Source organism: Heterodontus francisci, chromosome 12, assembly GCF_036365525.1.
Source record: "Heterodontus francisci isolate sHetFra1 chromosome 12, sHetFra1.hap1, whole genome shotgun sequence".
Classification (NCBI taxonomy): Eukaryota; Metazoa; Chordata; class Chondrichthyes; order Heterodontiformes; family Heterodontidae; genus Heterodontus; species Heterodontus francisci.
In genome coordinates, this window is record NC_090382.1 from 22052794 (window position 1) to 22069214 (window position 16421).

The 16421-nt window shown below is 43.1% G+C and overlaps 1 protein-coding gene across 4 annotated transcripts in view; it reads left to right on the forward strand.

Moving 5' to 3' along the window:
* The window catches only part of LOC137375776 (serine/threonine-protein phosphatase 2A 55 kDa regulatory subunit B beta isoform), a 613213-nt gene that overhangs the window by 520925 nt on the left and 75867 nt on the right, over positions 1 to 16421 (forward strand). For all 4 annotated transcript variants that reach the window (XM_068043184.1, XM_068043187.1, XM_068043185.1 and 1 more), the window contains 2 exons: positions 4653 to 4818; positions 7519 to 7631. In XM_068043184.1, coding sequence (XP_067899285.1) covers positions 4653 to 4818; positions 7519 to 7631 — 279 coding nt within the window. The remainder of the gene's footprint in view (positions 1 to 4652; positions 4819 to 7518; positions 7632 to 16421) is intronic.

A 16421-nucleotide genomic window follows, 5' to 3' on the forward strand; every position in this document is an offset into this window, starting at 1 on the left:
CTCAGATAAGATGCCCAACACAGCTCCCGTTCGTAGTGTACTTGGAGTTCCAGAAGGCATTTGACAAGATGCCACAACAAAGGTTACTAAGCAAAATAAGAGCTCATGGTATAGGGGGTAACATAGTAGCATGGATAAAGGACTGGTTGGCTAACAGGAAGCAGAGAGTAGGGATAAATTGGTCTTTTCGGGTTGGCAAGCTGTAACTAATGGAGTGCCACAGGGATCAGTGCTGGGGTCTCAAATATTTACAATTTATGTCAATGACTTGGATGAAGGGACCAAATGTACAGTTGCTAAATTTGCTGATGGCACAAAGATAGATAGGAAAGAAAGTTGTGAAGAGGACGTAAGGAATCTGCAAAGGGATATAGATAGGTTAAGTGAGTGGGCAAAAATTTGGCAAATGGAGTATAGTGGGGAAAATGTGAAGTTATCCACTTCGGCAGGAAGAATGGTGAAGCATTGTTATTTAAATGGAGAGCGATTGCAAAACTCAGGTACAGAGGGATCTGGGTGTCCCGGTACATAAATCACAAAATATTGGTATTCAGATACAGCAAGTGATTAGGAAGGCAAATAGAATGTCATTTATTGCAAAGGGAATGGAATATAAAAGTAGGGATATTTTGCTACAGTTGTATAGAATATTGGTGAGACCACATCTGGAGTACTGTGTACAGTTTTGGTCTCCTTGTTTGAGAAAAGATATAATTGTATTAGAGGCAGTGAAAGAAGGTTCACTCGACTGATACCTGGGATGGGGGTTATCTTATGAGGACAGGTTGGGTCTCCATTGGAGTTTAGAAGAATGAGAGGTGATCTTATTGCAGCATATAAGATCCTGAGGGGACTTGACAGGGTGGATGCTGAAAGGATGTTTCCCTTGTGGGAGAGACTAGAACTGGGGGACAGAGTTTAAAAACAAGGGGTTGCCCATTTAAGACCGAGATGAGGAGAATTTTTTTCTGAGGGTTGAGAGTCTTTGGAACTTTCTTCCCCAGAGAGCGGTGGGGGCAGGGACATTGAATATTTTTAAGGCAGAGGTAGATAAATTCTTGACTGAAAAGGGAGTTAAAGGGTATCAGTAGTAAGCGGGAAAGTGGACTCAACGCCAAAATCAGATCAGCCATGATCTTATTAAATAGCTGAGCAGGCACAAAGGGGCTGAATGGCCAACTCCTGCTCCTAATTCGCATGCTTGTTTTGTAGCATTGTACTAAAGCGAATAGGGTTTGTCAAAGATCTAAGAATTGGTGCCGTCTTGTAACTGATGAATAAACTGAGACTTGAGATGAGAGCTGTTGGGAGGCATTAGGTACGAGATTATGTGTTTGTGTGTCCATAGTTCAGTGCCTACCACAACTGCTACTGCAGCTCTGCAACCGCAGTCTTTCAATGGGGAATGGTATATGTCCACTTTGTGTTTGGAAAGATGGTGATAATGTGCTTACATAGGAACAAGAGTAGGCCGCTCAGCCCCTTGAGCCTGTTCCACGGTTCAGTTTGATCATGGTTGATCTTCCCTCAACTCCATTCCTGCCTTTGATCCATATACCTTGATACCCTGATCAGTCTCAGTCTTGAAAATTTCAGTTGCCTCACAGAATTCACAGCCTTTTGGAGGAGAGAGTTCCACCTTTCCACTACCCTTTGTGTGAAAAAGTGCTTCCTGATTTCACTCCTGAACAGCTTAGCTCTAATTTAGTCCTGAGGTTGGGAAAGGCAAGATATAAATACAGGACTTTCTTTCTTTAAATCTATTGCACCTTCTCCATTGGCTCCAAATCTATTTTATAATATGGAGATCAGAACTCTTCACAATGCTCCCAAGACTAAACAAGGTTCTATATAAGTTTATCATACCTCTGCTTTTCAATTCTGTCCTACTACAAATCAGCCCCAATGCTTTGTTAGCTTTTTAATGGATTAAATCCATTGATACTTCAAGTGATTTGTATTTCTGTACCTCCAGTTCCTTCTGCTCCTCTACCCCGTTTAGACACTTATTTTCCTTATCCTTCCACCAAAATGTACCGCCTCACGCTTATCTATATTAAAGTTCATTTGCCAACTACACACCCATTCTGCAAGTTTATTAATGTCCTCCAGTATTTTGTTGCTGTCTTCCTGTGTGTTAACTGCATCGTCCAACTTGGTGTAGTTTGCAGATTTTGAAATTGTACTTCTGATTCCTGAGTCCAAATCATTTATGTAAATGGTCAATAACAGTAGTCCCAGTACCAATCCCTGTGGAACACCACTTCCCACCTTATGCCTGACTGAGTAACTACTATCTTTATTCTCTACTTTCTGTTTTCTAATGTTTTCTACCTTCCCCAGTTCATCATTCTAGTGAGACTCCTGAGTTTATGCCCCCTTGTAACTGATTCACCACCCATTTTCTCTATTTAATACATTGAAGAACTCCTAATTATTTTCTAGATATGGCTGGTTGATCCTGTCAGGACGAACTTATTGGGCTGAATTTTCCCTCAGGCGCCAGGAACCCGACATCGGGACCATTTCCAGGTCTTAACCCATACGTTTCGAATGCGCATCTGATGGCCTCATGTTATGGGAGGCAAACAATTAACAGGTTGCCATTGCGTTCACCATCCAATTAGTGATGGAGAGCAGGCTACAGAGGCGGGAGCGCAGGACGTTGTGGCCCACTCAATGGAGTCTGGCAGCTCCAACTGTGAGACTAGTGGAAGCTTTGCAGAGGACCAAGCAGCTGGAATGGCAGGGAGGCACAGGAACGGATGAAAAGTAAAATGCATCTGGCTATTGGAGACATCTGACTCCACAAATTCACTACTCAATGGCAAGGCTGCAATATGGGCAGACTGCAGTTTTGCCATTTGATGCTGGTGAGCTCTTCAAATGTAATTAGGCTCCAGCCTCCTGCAGTTAAGCTAGCCCCTCTCACCTTCTGGGGAGCAAGCACGGCCAGTGGGTGGGGGGGGGCCTGTTCTCACAATTTCAAGTGTGCCCAAAAATAGGGCTAATTGCCCCTTTAAGTGCTTTAATTGGCTACCTGCTGCTGTCATGAGGGTACCTGCTGCTGCTGTGGGGAGCCACCTCCAGGAAAAGTGCTCGGAGGTGGGAAAACATCATGGAGATGACCCGAGGTATTGTTTGAAATTTCTAAGCACCGCCCCCTGCCCCGTCCCGCCCAAGGCCTCCAAAGCTGCCTCTGTGGGGCTGCAAAAATTCAGTCCATTGTCTTTACATGAGAAGCACTAAACAATAGCGTTTACCTCTTTCTAAGTAGGTTTACCACCTCCACTGTACCTCCTGAAAATTAACTCCAATTGGTGCAGTCCAGTATGATTAAATGTTTATGCCATAGGCATGGATATTTCAACTCTCTAAAGCTCTTCAGTAAAAATGCCAATATTTTCCTTGGTGCACCAATATCTCTCCCTTTCGTGTTCACAATGTTAATAATTCTGGAGTGCAGGAGACAGACCATTACAGGAGTCAGGCCTGTCTATATTGACCAGTCCCCCAGGCATACCCAATCTGTGATCAGTGTTCAAGGGGCAACCTTAATTTTCTTTCCAGCTTTGACAGAATATGTTTATATGAGGATTGCGCACAAACATAATTGTAAGAATGCTATTTGGTGAAATAGTTAATGATTCAATCCAGTTGTACAACTCAAAAGTTGTGAATGTGAGGTAGGTGGGACTGGATGAGATAAAGAGGTTTGTTAGTCAGTTCAGATCATAAGATTCAATGCATTCCCTAAAACACTAGGGACAGGAGTGTGTGAACATTAGAATTGTCCTGAGGGAAACCAGCTCTGTACTGTTACCTAGGATACAATCCGATCAAGGCTGTGTTGCATTTTGTTTTCGGTACTCAACAGTGCTTAATGGCACCAGTGATATGAAAGGTAGCTATAAAACTGGTAAATAGGGCAACTGAAGCTATCATGCCCTTGTCTTCATTCACTTCCTCTCTAGGTAGAGGCCTTCCTTTGATAAAATGTTCCCACTATCTAAACTGGAGTGAATTTGGGTGTACCACATGGCATGTCCCTAGTCTTGACCAAGGTGATCCGTTACAAGATCAATGAAGCCTGTGGAATTCTATCCCAACATGAGCCCTTGCCTTCAGGGAAGAGCTGTTAAAAGGGAAGTATTCGAAGAAAACCTAGAGGAAACTAGGACTGTAGTGTTGTTTATTGGGCCTCTGCCTGTGGTTCTGTCACCACAACCATCCTACACTCACCTGGACCTACAGAAACCAAAATTATTACAAGGGGACGACCTTCAGGAAAAGAATTGTTCCGGCATTTCTGTGTTTGTTTAAACAAAGATGTGAATCACATTGCAGCAAATCATTGCGTCACTTGTAACTAAAGTCACTGCACTCCAAAAATTAACACCTTGTGAGAAGCTTTTTGAACTATGTTGATGTGACTCTGCACACTGCAACCATTATTATTACTATGACATGTGGATCCTCTAATCATAATTTTGAAATAATCAATATCTGGAATTGTACTTTCAAATCCCTGTGGTGTTCAGAACTTTTTAGCCAAGTTAATAATGGCCAGTGATATCTCCATCATTCTGTGGTACTGAAGTAACCGAAATTCTGGTGGACTATATGCTGCATTTTTTTTTTGTTTGTCTCAGAGTAAAAGCCAGTCTCATCGCAGAGGAGAATATAATGTTTACAGCACTTTCCAGAGCCATGAACCAGAGTTTGACTACCTGAAGAGTCTAGAGATTGAAGAGAAGATAAATAAAATCAGGTGGCTACCCCAGCAGAATGCAGCCTACTTCCTTCTCTCAACCAATGGTAGGTTATAGGCGGATGCTACTGGCTGTGGTTTAAATGTAAAATGGCATATGTGTTTTGCTATAGGCTATTTTTCCAGTGTGCAAATCTGCTGCAGTTATTGTAACTCATGTTCACTTAAGTACCTAAGAATAACACGGATTAAAAACAAGAAATGCTGGAAATACTCAGCAGGCCTGGCAGCATCTGTAGAGAGAGAAGCAGAGTTAACGTTTCAGGTCAGTGACCCTTCATCAGAACTTAAGAATAGCATGGAGCAAGTAAAGGCCTTTCAGTCATCAATCTCACTCCTGCCACATTCTCGGAACATTTGGGACAGGAGTTGGCCATTTAGACCATCCGACCAGCTCTGCCTTTCAGTCAGATCTTGGCTGATCTGTACCTTTAACTTCACTTAACCTGCCTTAACTCCATATCCTTTCATATCTTTCCCCAACAATCGATTTGTCTTCAAAAACTCCAGTTGATCCCCAGCATTCACAGCTTTCTTGAGGAGAAAGTTCCACTTTTCTACTGCCCTCTGTGTGAAAAGTGCTTTCTGATTTCCCTCCTGAATAGCCTAGCTCTAATTTGAAGATTATATCCCCTTCTTCTTGACTTCCCCCCCCCCCCCCCCCACCCCATCATAGGAAGGAGTTTTTCTGCATCTACCTTATCAATCCCTTTTTAGATTTTAAACACCTCAAACAGATCATCTCTGAGTGGAGTTTCCCATTTCATGGGCTCAACTCTGCTTCCTGCTTTTAAGTCCTGTTGGAAAGTTCTCTATAAAATGCTGATCAAGCAACGTTTTAGGCTACCCATCCATTCCTGTCTGCTGAAAACTTTGCTGTCGAGATTTTTAAAAGGCTGTCAAAAGCCTGTAAAACAATTTTAATTCTCCTCACCATGAATAAAATACATTATTTTTTAAATGCCATAGCATGATTGGGTGTATATCCCACTGGGGAGTTGCATAGGCTTGCCAACCTTCCGGGTGTATTCCAGGTGGGAGAAAAATTATAGGGGCATTTAGTTTTTCTTTCTTAAAAATAAAAACAAATTGAGGTAGGCTACAGTGGCACAGTAGCTTGGAGTTGCAACATATCGAACTGAGAAGTGGCAGGGCGTGGGTACAGCCATCTGGGGAGATGCCAACCAGAGGCGAGACATTTTTTCCATTAAGAGGGAGAGTAGGGGAGAGAAATAAGAGTGACATCCCTGACCATGCATCCACACTTCTGCACAGTCAGTGACGGAAAAATGTGGCAGAAGGCTGGTTTCCTGGTTTCTCCTCAGCCTAGGATGGTGTCTGATTCCAAGAGGTGAAGTGAGGGCAAAGGAGAGAGAATCCTATTATATGCAACAGAAATGAGGCGGAGGAGCAAAGACTGGGCATACTGATGGGGGCAGGGGGTTAGTGGTGGAGGAGTTGTAATGAATCAAGGACCTGTTAATATTTAATAAATATTCTAATACAACTGGTTCTCTGATAACAATTAATTGAGAAGCTACCATATATCATTAAAGAGACATATTTGGAATATATATATATTTTTTAAATCACTGTAATCATCATCTGTATCATGCAGCTGTCCTGTGTGCTGTATAGAATCTGCAGTTAGAGAACCTCATTATAAAAATCATTTTTCACAGTATTAACAATTCATGGGATCTCCAGCAGCTGCTGTTCTATGCAGTGGCTCTGGGACCAAAATGGGCTCTTCAGCATCACCATTCCTAGATATCAAATGGCTAGGAAAGATTAAGCGTGCCTGAAGCTGATGTTTAACACATTTAATACAATGGGACCAGTAATTAAAGCAGCCTGCCTTTTTTTCCTGCGACCTGTTGTCATGTTAGAATCATAGAATCTTACAGCACAGAGGGAGGTCACTCAGCCGTCTTTGAGATAGCTATCCACTTAATTCCACTCTCCTGCTTGCTCGCCACAGCTCTGAATGTTTTTCCTTTTCAAGTACACATCCAATGTCCAATGTAAATCACAACAGTACCCTTATTTTAATCTTGTCTCTGTTAATCTGGGGCTCTGTTAACCATCTGTAGCAGACGAGAACTTTACCCATGTGATTTCCCAGTGTGCTAGGTTCATGCTGTCAGGAAGTGGGCCACGGAACAGAGGCTGGACTCTGAACGTAACCCACCTCCACCTCAGTCATTGCCCCTTGAAGTTTAGTGAGGAGGTGGGTCTCATGGATGAAATAAGGTGGGTCTCATGGATGAAATAAGATCAAAGAGGGCGTGGGAGGAAATGAGAGATGGGTTTTGGGGCTAGGGCAGGAGAGCCATGGGGAAGTTTGGCTTGGTGCGTAAAGGAAGGGGAGAACCAGTAGAGAGGAGCTGAATGGATGGTATAATTCCTAGTGACAAAAAGTCCAGAACGCCTTACATAACTCCGATACTTCTACTATCCTATCCTACTACACATTTCTGTTTATATATCTTTAGGAATGTACATATGAGTATAATGTGACCTAAAATGTGCCAGGATTCAGCTTAATATGTCAGCATTGTAGACATCTTCTAACTAGGGGGGAAAAAAAGAGAAAATTCTACTTCATGCAGAGATTCTCAGTGATGCCAGGGTCATAAACTGAATTAAATGGATTTAACTTCTGAATCAGACAGCCAGAATTTCACAGAGGCAATGTAATAAATCTCCTGTAGGGTTAACTGAACTGTTTAATTTTTTGGAAATAGATAAGACGGTTAAACTGTGGAAAATCAGCGAGCGGGACAAAAGGCCAGAAGGATACAACTTGAAGGATGAAGATGGTAGAATCAAAGACCCTTCCACAATCACAACCCTGCGGGTAAGGTCATTCATTGAACTCCACACTATGCCACAGATTACAGATGAATAGACCAGAGAGATTAACTGTGCTTCATTTCTAGCTGCAGGTTGAATAACATTAGTACTGATTTTACCCCCACGTTTCTACAAGCCTTGTCTAATGTATTGTGTGTTGCATTCAGAGAAAAAGTGTATGCACATGAGCAAGTGGCGCAAGTTTTAAGATGAATCTCTTTGAACCTGAATGTGACTAATATAACCCTAAGCATATTTGGCTCAGTAGTAGCACAGTGAGTCAGAAGATCTTGAGTACAAGCCTTCCTCTGGAGGTTTGAACACATAATCTATGCTCACACTCCCTCAGTACTGTGCTGCCAGACAAAATGTTAAACAAAGTCCTGTCTATCCTCCCAGGTGATGTAAAAGATGGCCCAGAGTTTGCAGTCAATGGCAGAGTAAGGACACTCACCGCTGACCACAAAATAAGTCTTGCTGAAAGATCTTGTGATCTCTCTGGTGAGAATTTCACCTCTGTCTCTATGCAATGATACAGCAACTGTTTGCAGTGTTCTTTACTGAGGAATTCTCAGCATGGAGGTGGAGTGATGTCATCATGCTGTCCAAGCAGCCAATCACATTAAAGGATTTTCAGAGACACCCAAAGAGGAGGCTGGAAGCACTAAAATAAAATCACATTTAAAATTCTTTTATATTGAGCAAATTAAAGATTGGGACGCACACATGGGGTGAAGGTAGAAGCTAAAATAATCTGAAAAAAATTTTATGAAATAATTATTTAAAAAATTTTGCTTAAAAAGATCTACTAATTAATCATTTAACAGCACTCCACAAATATAAAATTATTTTTTCAGGGCCTGTTCGTTCATCAAATGTTATTAATCACATCTGTTACGTCCAAGGCGGGAGTAATGTACTGTTAATTCAGTCCCACTTCTCCACAGGTCACAGCATAAGTAACGTTCCCCACCTAGCCAATAACTAGCCAAATTAAACACTTTATTTATTCCCCAGAATAAAGCACCCCAAACCAGGTTTCTTTAAACAATAACAAAATTAACTATTTATTAATAAACCAAGTGTTAAACGATAATGATAAATCTATATGTATGAAAAGATTTTATAACTACTTATTCTTCCTAACCCCTATGCACACACGCATGCATTCAAAAACCAACAAATAGCCAATTTTAAAAGGATGTTTTAAATTAGAACTGTTTCTTAGGAACAATAAAATAACTGGGTAACTTCTGGTAGGATATATCTGGATCAGTGAGGTGTGCCAGAGTGCAATAGTCAGATGCTACTCGAACTCTGTCCAGGTGAGATTAATGGTCTGTGATGGGTAGGTGCTTAAGGCAATTTGTCTGCAACAAACGTCACACAGACCTTTCAGCAAAAAAAATATGTAGCAACACTGCTACTTAAATTTTAAAGTAGCAGTCTAACAGTAGAAACTTTCTTGACATTTCAGGATCGCCCAAAAACACAAAAGGCAACAGGACTCACTCTTGAGGAAGGAATTCTTGAGACTGGAGGCAACAGCAATCTGCCACACCCAAAACACAAGGCTTCCTTTCTCCAAAGCAGTGTTCCTCCACAGAATGTAGCAAATTCTCTTTTCCTGGGTCTTTTTTCCCTCTTCAGGCGGGTCAAAACCATACCTTAAATGTAGTATTTCTTTCTGAGAGATGCTAGGCTTATTTTTCAGAGAGAGTAGGTCTTTTCTCTGGTTTATCAGCAAATCACAGGTCCCAACCAGTTCACTGCTAGTTGCTTACAGCTCTCTGGTCTGTTTCACACTGCCAAAATGAAACTGAAACTTTCCAACAACCAAGTCACAAGACAGTCTTAAATCTTCCTGTTGCTTGGATACAAGTTTTACAGCCTGCACACTTCAAACAGTGTTCACAGAAAGTCCTTTTTTTGCAGTCTTAAGGGCACACAGGCCTCCTAGTTTTTTTTAAAAAACAAATTCTTGAGACACATCACCACTAAAAACCCACTTACACCTTATTGAACAAGGTGTAACTTTTTAAGAGGTTTCAAATGGCCAGTTGGGGGTGGAAAAGTTGAAATTCACACTGATTTCAGTGATTTATGGCTCTGGTGGGGGCGGAGGGGGAGCTACAATGCAGCCTGTGTTGGCCCCCTGAGTGACACACAGTTCACCATCAGCTCCCCTTCCGCCCTCAAAATCTGAGCCAAGATTATAACCCTGTTCAAAGAAGAGCAGGAGAATTCTCGTGGCCAATATTTATTTTTCAACCAACGACACTAAGACAGGTTATCCAGTCATTTATTTCATTGCTATTTTTGGGACTTTGCTAAGCACATACACCTCCATATGTAGGCACGTAGGCACCTTCATCACATATGAGTGATACGATTCTCCCAAAGGTAATGTAAATTATAGAACCAAATCATAGAGCAGGAAATAAACATACTGTCCTGGCATCCCAATAGCTTGCGACATAAAGTATAGTAAATGCCACGTATATAAGGAAGGTCCCAGGTTCATCCTCTGGTCTGTGCTGAATCAGTGGATCTTAGCCAGCACAGCTGTTGCAGGGCCCTTCAGTTGATGTCGGTGCTAAGAATAGAGAAATTCATACAGGGCTCCCAGTCCTTTTTGTTATCTGGCGACACCACTGTAAATGATGCACCGATGGATGTTTGGTGGGAACAGGGTGAGGTACAGCTGTGATACCCTCCACAGTGAAATAGTCTCATGACACTCACTTGGCAAGTCTCGTATATGAATAATGGACACTTATAGACTATGAAATGAAGGGCTTTTGCTGCCCTTGGATCAATGCCCCAGCAAGGAGAGAGCATCTTTAGGTCAGGAAGAGAAAAACTTGGCCAAAAAAAGACCTGTCTTGTGTCAGGAGGTTAGGGAGAAGTTCCACAAAACTACAGCAAAGACAATAGGTGGAAGATTATCATCTTCCCAGAACCTGATTCACATGGGACTCTACTTTCACTAAATACAATCAGCTTAACTGAAACAAGATTCTGCAGACTATAAATGGCTGATATTAGCTGCCAATCCTAAATGGATGCATGTTATTTGAAATACATTTTTGTGATGCGAGCTGGCAAGGCCAGATTTATTGAGTCTTCTCCTTGAATCATCCCTGTTCTTGTGCTGATGCTGTCCCTCTGACATTTCACTGTTTTAAGAGGCTTTAGCCTGTTTATTCTGAATGGGTTAATGACTGGTTTAAATATTGCAGGCATACATTTATACAAATATGTTTAACTGCTACACTGAAAAAGTAGTGTACAAAGAAATTAAAGACACCAGTAGCTACTTTAAATGAGATTTTATTTTTAATCCTCATTACGAGCACTTTTATTTTCTCCAAACCTAACTGTTTTGGGGAACCCTCCAAGCTTTTATATAAACAGCTCAATTCCTGGTTATTCTGTCTGTCCTCCCTTCCACGCTCCTGTTTGTATTACTTCACATTGTAATATTAGACAGGCCTTTTAGAAATAGACATTTTGAAACATTCAATAGTAAGGTCACAGTGTATAAATTCTCCATGAAATAACACTGCTGAAAAATGCCAAAGGCTTGAAGTTGAATCTGTCTGGGATGCATTTGAATGGACGTGTTGCTACTGGTAACTGCTTAACCAGATCCAGACTGTTAGCTCACTTCCTTGCCTACATAACAAGATGACACAGCCTGTTTAACAAACAAATGAGGCCACGGCTTGCTTACTGCAGCAGAAGTTTAGAGATTAGGCCTGACTCCTCCAGGGTATAATGCTGAGAGTCTGGGATTTTCTGTCTACTCAGTTGTGACAGTCGTTTTCTTTCCACTTCTGCCCACTGTTAGCTGACTGACTAGATGAACGATTCCACCATGGGTGGGTGTGAGAAAGGCCACATTATACATGGTTCATTGACTGTGCAGTTATATAGCATTGGCTGATGAAAGCAGCGGTGGGGAGCAGGGGGATGCATCCCTGGGGGAGATGGGGGCATAGTGATCTGAAAGGTATTGACTTGAGGGAGACTTGAGGGAGAGCTGCACTATCAGAGGAGCCGTCCTTTGTAAGACAGGTTAAACCGAGGCCTCATCTGCTCTCTCAGATGAATGTAAAAGATACAGTGGCACTATTTTTTTAAAAAAAATCAGAGGAGTTCTCCTGGTTTCCTGGCCAATATTTATCCAACAATGAGCACTTAAAACAGATGATCTGGCCTGTAACTGATTGCTCTTTGAGAGAATTTCCCTCCTACTCAGAGCCTACTCACTGTCCACAGCCCCATAAAGTGCTGTGAAACACTCCTCTGCAGCCAGGAGCACTATCGCAATGTGCTCTGTAAGTGCCTTTCTAGACCTCAGGATATCCCAAAATGCTTTACAGCCAGTGACGAACTTTTGAAGGGTAGTCATTGTTGTAATGTAGGAAACACAGCAGTGAATGTGCACGCAGCAAGGTCCCAAAAATAGCAATAACATAATGACCAGATAGTGTGCTTTAGTGATGTTGGTTGTAAGTTGGCTAGGACACCAGGAGAACTTTCCTGCTCTTCTTTAAATATTGGCGGGGCGGGACCTCAGTTTAACATCTCATCTGAAAGATGGTACCTCTGACAATGCAGCACTCCCTCAGTACTGCACTGGGGTGTCAGCTCGGATTTTGTGCTCAAATCTCTGGAATGAGACTTAAACCCACGATGTTCCAATCGAAGAGGCTACCCGCTGAGCCACAACTGACACCTTAATATCAAATAAGTGTTTGGAGAGAGTGACAACATCACAGGATCAATTGAAGGAAATGGAGAGGGAGAGCTGAGTGTCATCAGCGTGCAAGTAAAGTCTGACCTCCCAGCTTCCAGATGACAGTGCAGGCGAGTAGCAATAATGAAGAGATGAAACACTTGGGCATACCACAGAGACTGTATAGGTGCAGAATCAGATCAAGTGAATGCGATGTAATGGCTGATACCCTGATAACTGCTCCCTTCAAGACTTGATTCTTGTAAGAAGCATGGCTGGGAAATTATAGTCCCAGAGTCCCTAATTTTCTGGCCATTCTTTTAATTAGTTGGAAAATAAAAGGTTGTGGGGGGAGGGGTGCTGCCCGTCCATAATTTCTTCACTAGCGCTCCTTGGCAGCTCCTTGACTTAATGGCAGCATTTGATTAGGGAACCAGCCTTGTAATGGGACAGGTAGAAGTGGAATTGGGAGAAAGCAGGGCAATGGAGAAGGAACGTTGGAAGAGGACTGGATAATTAAAGGAGTCAGAAGCAGCAGGGAGGATGAGGAGTTTCTTTTTATTAGCTCGGGGGATGTGGGCATCATTGACTAGGCCAGTATTTATTGCTCATCTCTAATTGCCCTTGAGAAGGTGGTGATGAGCTGCCTTCTTGAGCCGGTGTAGGTACACCCACAGTGCTGTTAGGAAGGGAGTTCCAGGATCTTGACCCAGTGACAGTGAAGGAGCGGTGATATAGTTCCAAGTCAGGATGGTGTGTGGCTTGGAGGGGAACTTGCAAGTGGTAGTGTTCCCATTGCATCTGCTGTCCTTGTTCTTCTTGGTGGTAGAGGTCACAGGTTTGCAAGGTACAGTCAAAGGAGGCTTGGTAAGTTGCTGCAGTGCATCTTATAGATGGTACACACTGCTGCTACTGTGCGCCAGTGATGGAGGGAGTGAATGTTTAACCTGGTGAAAGGGGTGCATAGGAAGAAGAATATTTTTCCTTTATTCTCCAACAGTCCTCTCCCCACCAGTTAATGCTGACATTCCTCCCCGCCCCCCTGCCAGTTAATACTGGCACTTTTCTTGCTTCCCTCTCCTAGTTAATGCGGACACTCTGCTTCCTTTCGTCCTCTCTAAAGTTAATGTAGGTCTGGTCATGCCCTGTGCCACAGTGTGGCTCCTACCTTCTGCTGCTGCTGTAGAGGATTGAAAGCCTCTACATATCGTGGGTAGAAATCCTTGGCTTCCAAGAATTGCTGTCCACTGTGTTCAGTGCAGTTTAATCTTATGCAGCATTGACAGAAGCTAGATGCCCTAGAGTGGCGGTCAAGCCCAGTGTGTGCTGATCTTCGTCTGAAAACACTACCTGTCCCTGTCAAACGTGGGTGATTGCCGTAAGAGATTATAAGACCAACAATGAGTTGCTGTAGTGCATCTTGTCTATGGTACATACTGCTGCAACTGTGCTTCTGTGTTGGAGGGAGTGAATATTGAAGGTGGTTTCCCCTTGTGAAAGAATCTCAAACTAGGGGTCACTGTTTAAAAATAAGGGGTCACCCATTTAAGACAGAGATGAGGAGAATTTATTTCTCTGAGGGTCGTGAGTTTTTGGAATTCTCTTCCTCAAAAGACAGTGGAAGCAGAGTCTTTGAATATTTTTAAGGCAGAGGTAGATAGATTCTTGATGAGCAAGGGGGTGGAAGGTTATCGGGGGTTGGTGGAAATGTGCAGTAATCAGTTGAGCCATGAACTTATTGAATGGTGGAGCAGGCTCGAGGGGTCGAGTGGCCTACTCCTGCTCCTAATTCGTATGGGGTGCCAATCACGCGGGCTGCTTTATCCTGGATGGTGCCTAGCTTCCAGAGGGTTGTTAGAGCTGCACCCATCCAGGCAAGTGGAGAGTATTCCATCACACTCTTGACTTGTGGCTTGTAGATGGTGGACAGGCTTTGGAAATTCAGGAGGTGAGTTCTTCGCCACAGAATTTCCAGCTTCAGACTGGCTCTTGTGGCCACAGTATTTATGTGGCTGGTCCAGTTCAGTTTCTGGTCAACGGTAACGCCCCAGGATGTTGATAGTAGGGGATTCGGTGATGATAATGCAATTGGACATCAAGGGGAGATGGTTAGATTCTCTCTTGTTTGAGATGGCCATTGCCTGGCACTTGTGTGGCATGAATGTTACTTGCCAATTATCAGCTCAAGCCTGGATGTTATCCAGATCTTGCTGCATCTGGACTTGGGCTGCTTCAGTGTCTGAGGAGTCACGAATGGTGCTGAATGTTGTTCAGTCATCAGCAAACGTTCCCACTCCTGACCTTATGGTGGAGGGAAGGTCATTGATGAAGCAGCTGAAGATGGTTGGGCCGAGGACACTACCCTGAGGAACTCCTGCAGTGATGTCCTGGGACTGAGATCATTGACATCCAACAACCACAACCATCTTCCTTTGTGCTAGGTATGACTCCAACCAGTAATTTCCCCATCCAGTTACCGATGCATCCTGAAATCTAGAGCAACTGAATTTGCAAGTATATAGTTCCTTTTACTTGTGTTAATTCTTGTTTTTACTTCACTTTTGGCATTCCATCCTTTATTCCTCCTCATCTTCCCCTTTGCCACATCCGTGAAACAAAAGAAAATGAATGTCTGGTGAAAGGAGAGGTAAAGGCAAGTGAATATAAAAGGGGAACTGGGTGCACATGGTATTAATCCAATCAGCAGGAGGGTTTAGTCAGCATGATCAACAATTTGCACACCATACTCTGTTATAGATTAAAACATTTACCAAAACAGTATAGCAATCTCTAGGCACTGGCCAGCCAACATGGACTTTGAGGTCATGTATTTTTAATTATACAAAATTTATTTTTAAGTCTGAATTTAGCTTGAGAGAACTGTTTTGTTGGTGATTTGTAATGGATGGACATAGAGAGATACAGCACTGAAACAGGCCCTTCAGCCCACCGAGTCTGTGCTGACCAACAACCACCCATTTATATTAATCCTACGTTAATCCCATATTCCCTACCACATCCCCACCATTCTCCTACCTACACTAGGGGCAATTTACAATGGCCAATTTACCTATCAACCTGCAAGTCTTTGGCTGTGGGAGGAAACCGGAGCACCCGGCGGAAACCCACGTGGTCACAGGGAGAACTTGCAAACTCTGCACAGGCAGTACCCAGAACTGAACCCGGGTCGCTGGAGCTGTGAGGCCGCAGTGCTAACCGCTGCGCCACTCCTAAACACCAATTAGGCCACAGCTGAAGTACTGTGGGCAGTTCAGGTCACTGCACTATAGGAAAGAGGTGATTGCACTAGAGAGGGTTATTGCTCTAGCCATAGTCCCAGAGGGCCATAGACATCTCTCCCCATTAGAGAGAGACAGTTGATGATATATAGCTTGAGGGTCACCACTCCTCAAGCGTGGGTAAAGTGAGGGGGCAGTCCTCCACGAGCGACCAGAGCCAGTATGGGGATTGAACCCATGCTGTTGGTGTCGTTCTGCATCATACTCTAGCTGTCTAGCCAACTGAGCTAACTGACCCCCATGTGTGAGCATGGCACAAGGGGGCAGCAGGTTTAAAACAAATCTAAAAATAAAATATTATTTTGACCCTGAATTTCATCCACTGAGGTTCTTTCTCACCATATTCCTGAGACCCTTCTCTTGCCAGAATTGCATTGAACTATTTCTTGAAATTTTTCATTCAGTCTGCTTCATTCCTGGTAATTTGTCAGCTGTAGCTCAGTGGGTAGCACTCTTGCCTCTGAGTCAGAACGTCATGAAATGAAGCCCCACTCTGGAGATTTGAGTGCATAATCCAGTTCAGTGCAGTTCTGAAGGAGGGCCATGCTGTTGTCTTGTTTGCCCTCTCGGCTGGATGTAAATGCCATGGCAGTACTGAAGAAGAGCAAGGTTTTCTCCATCAACGAAGACTAAAATAGATTATCTGGACATTTCTCTCACTTGCTGTTTGTGGAATCTTGCTGTGTGCAAATTGCTTGCTGTATTTGACTACATGGGAATAGTTCAAGCATAAATAATTATCAAACACTGG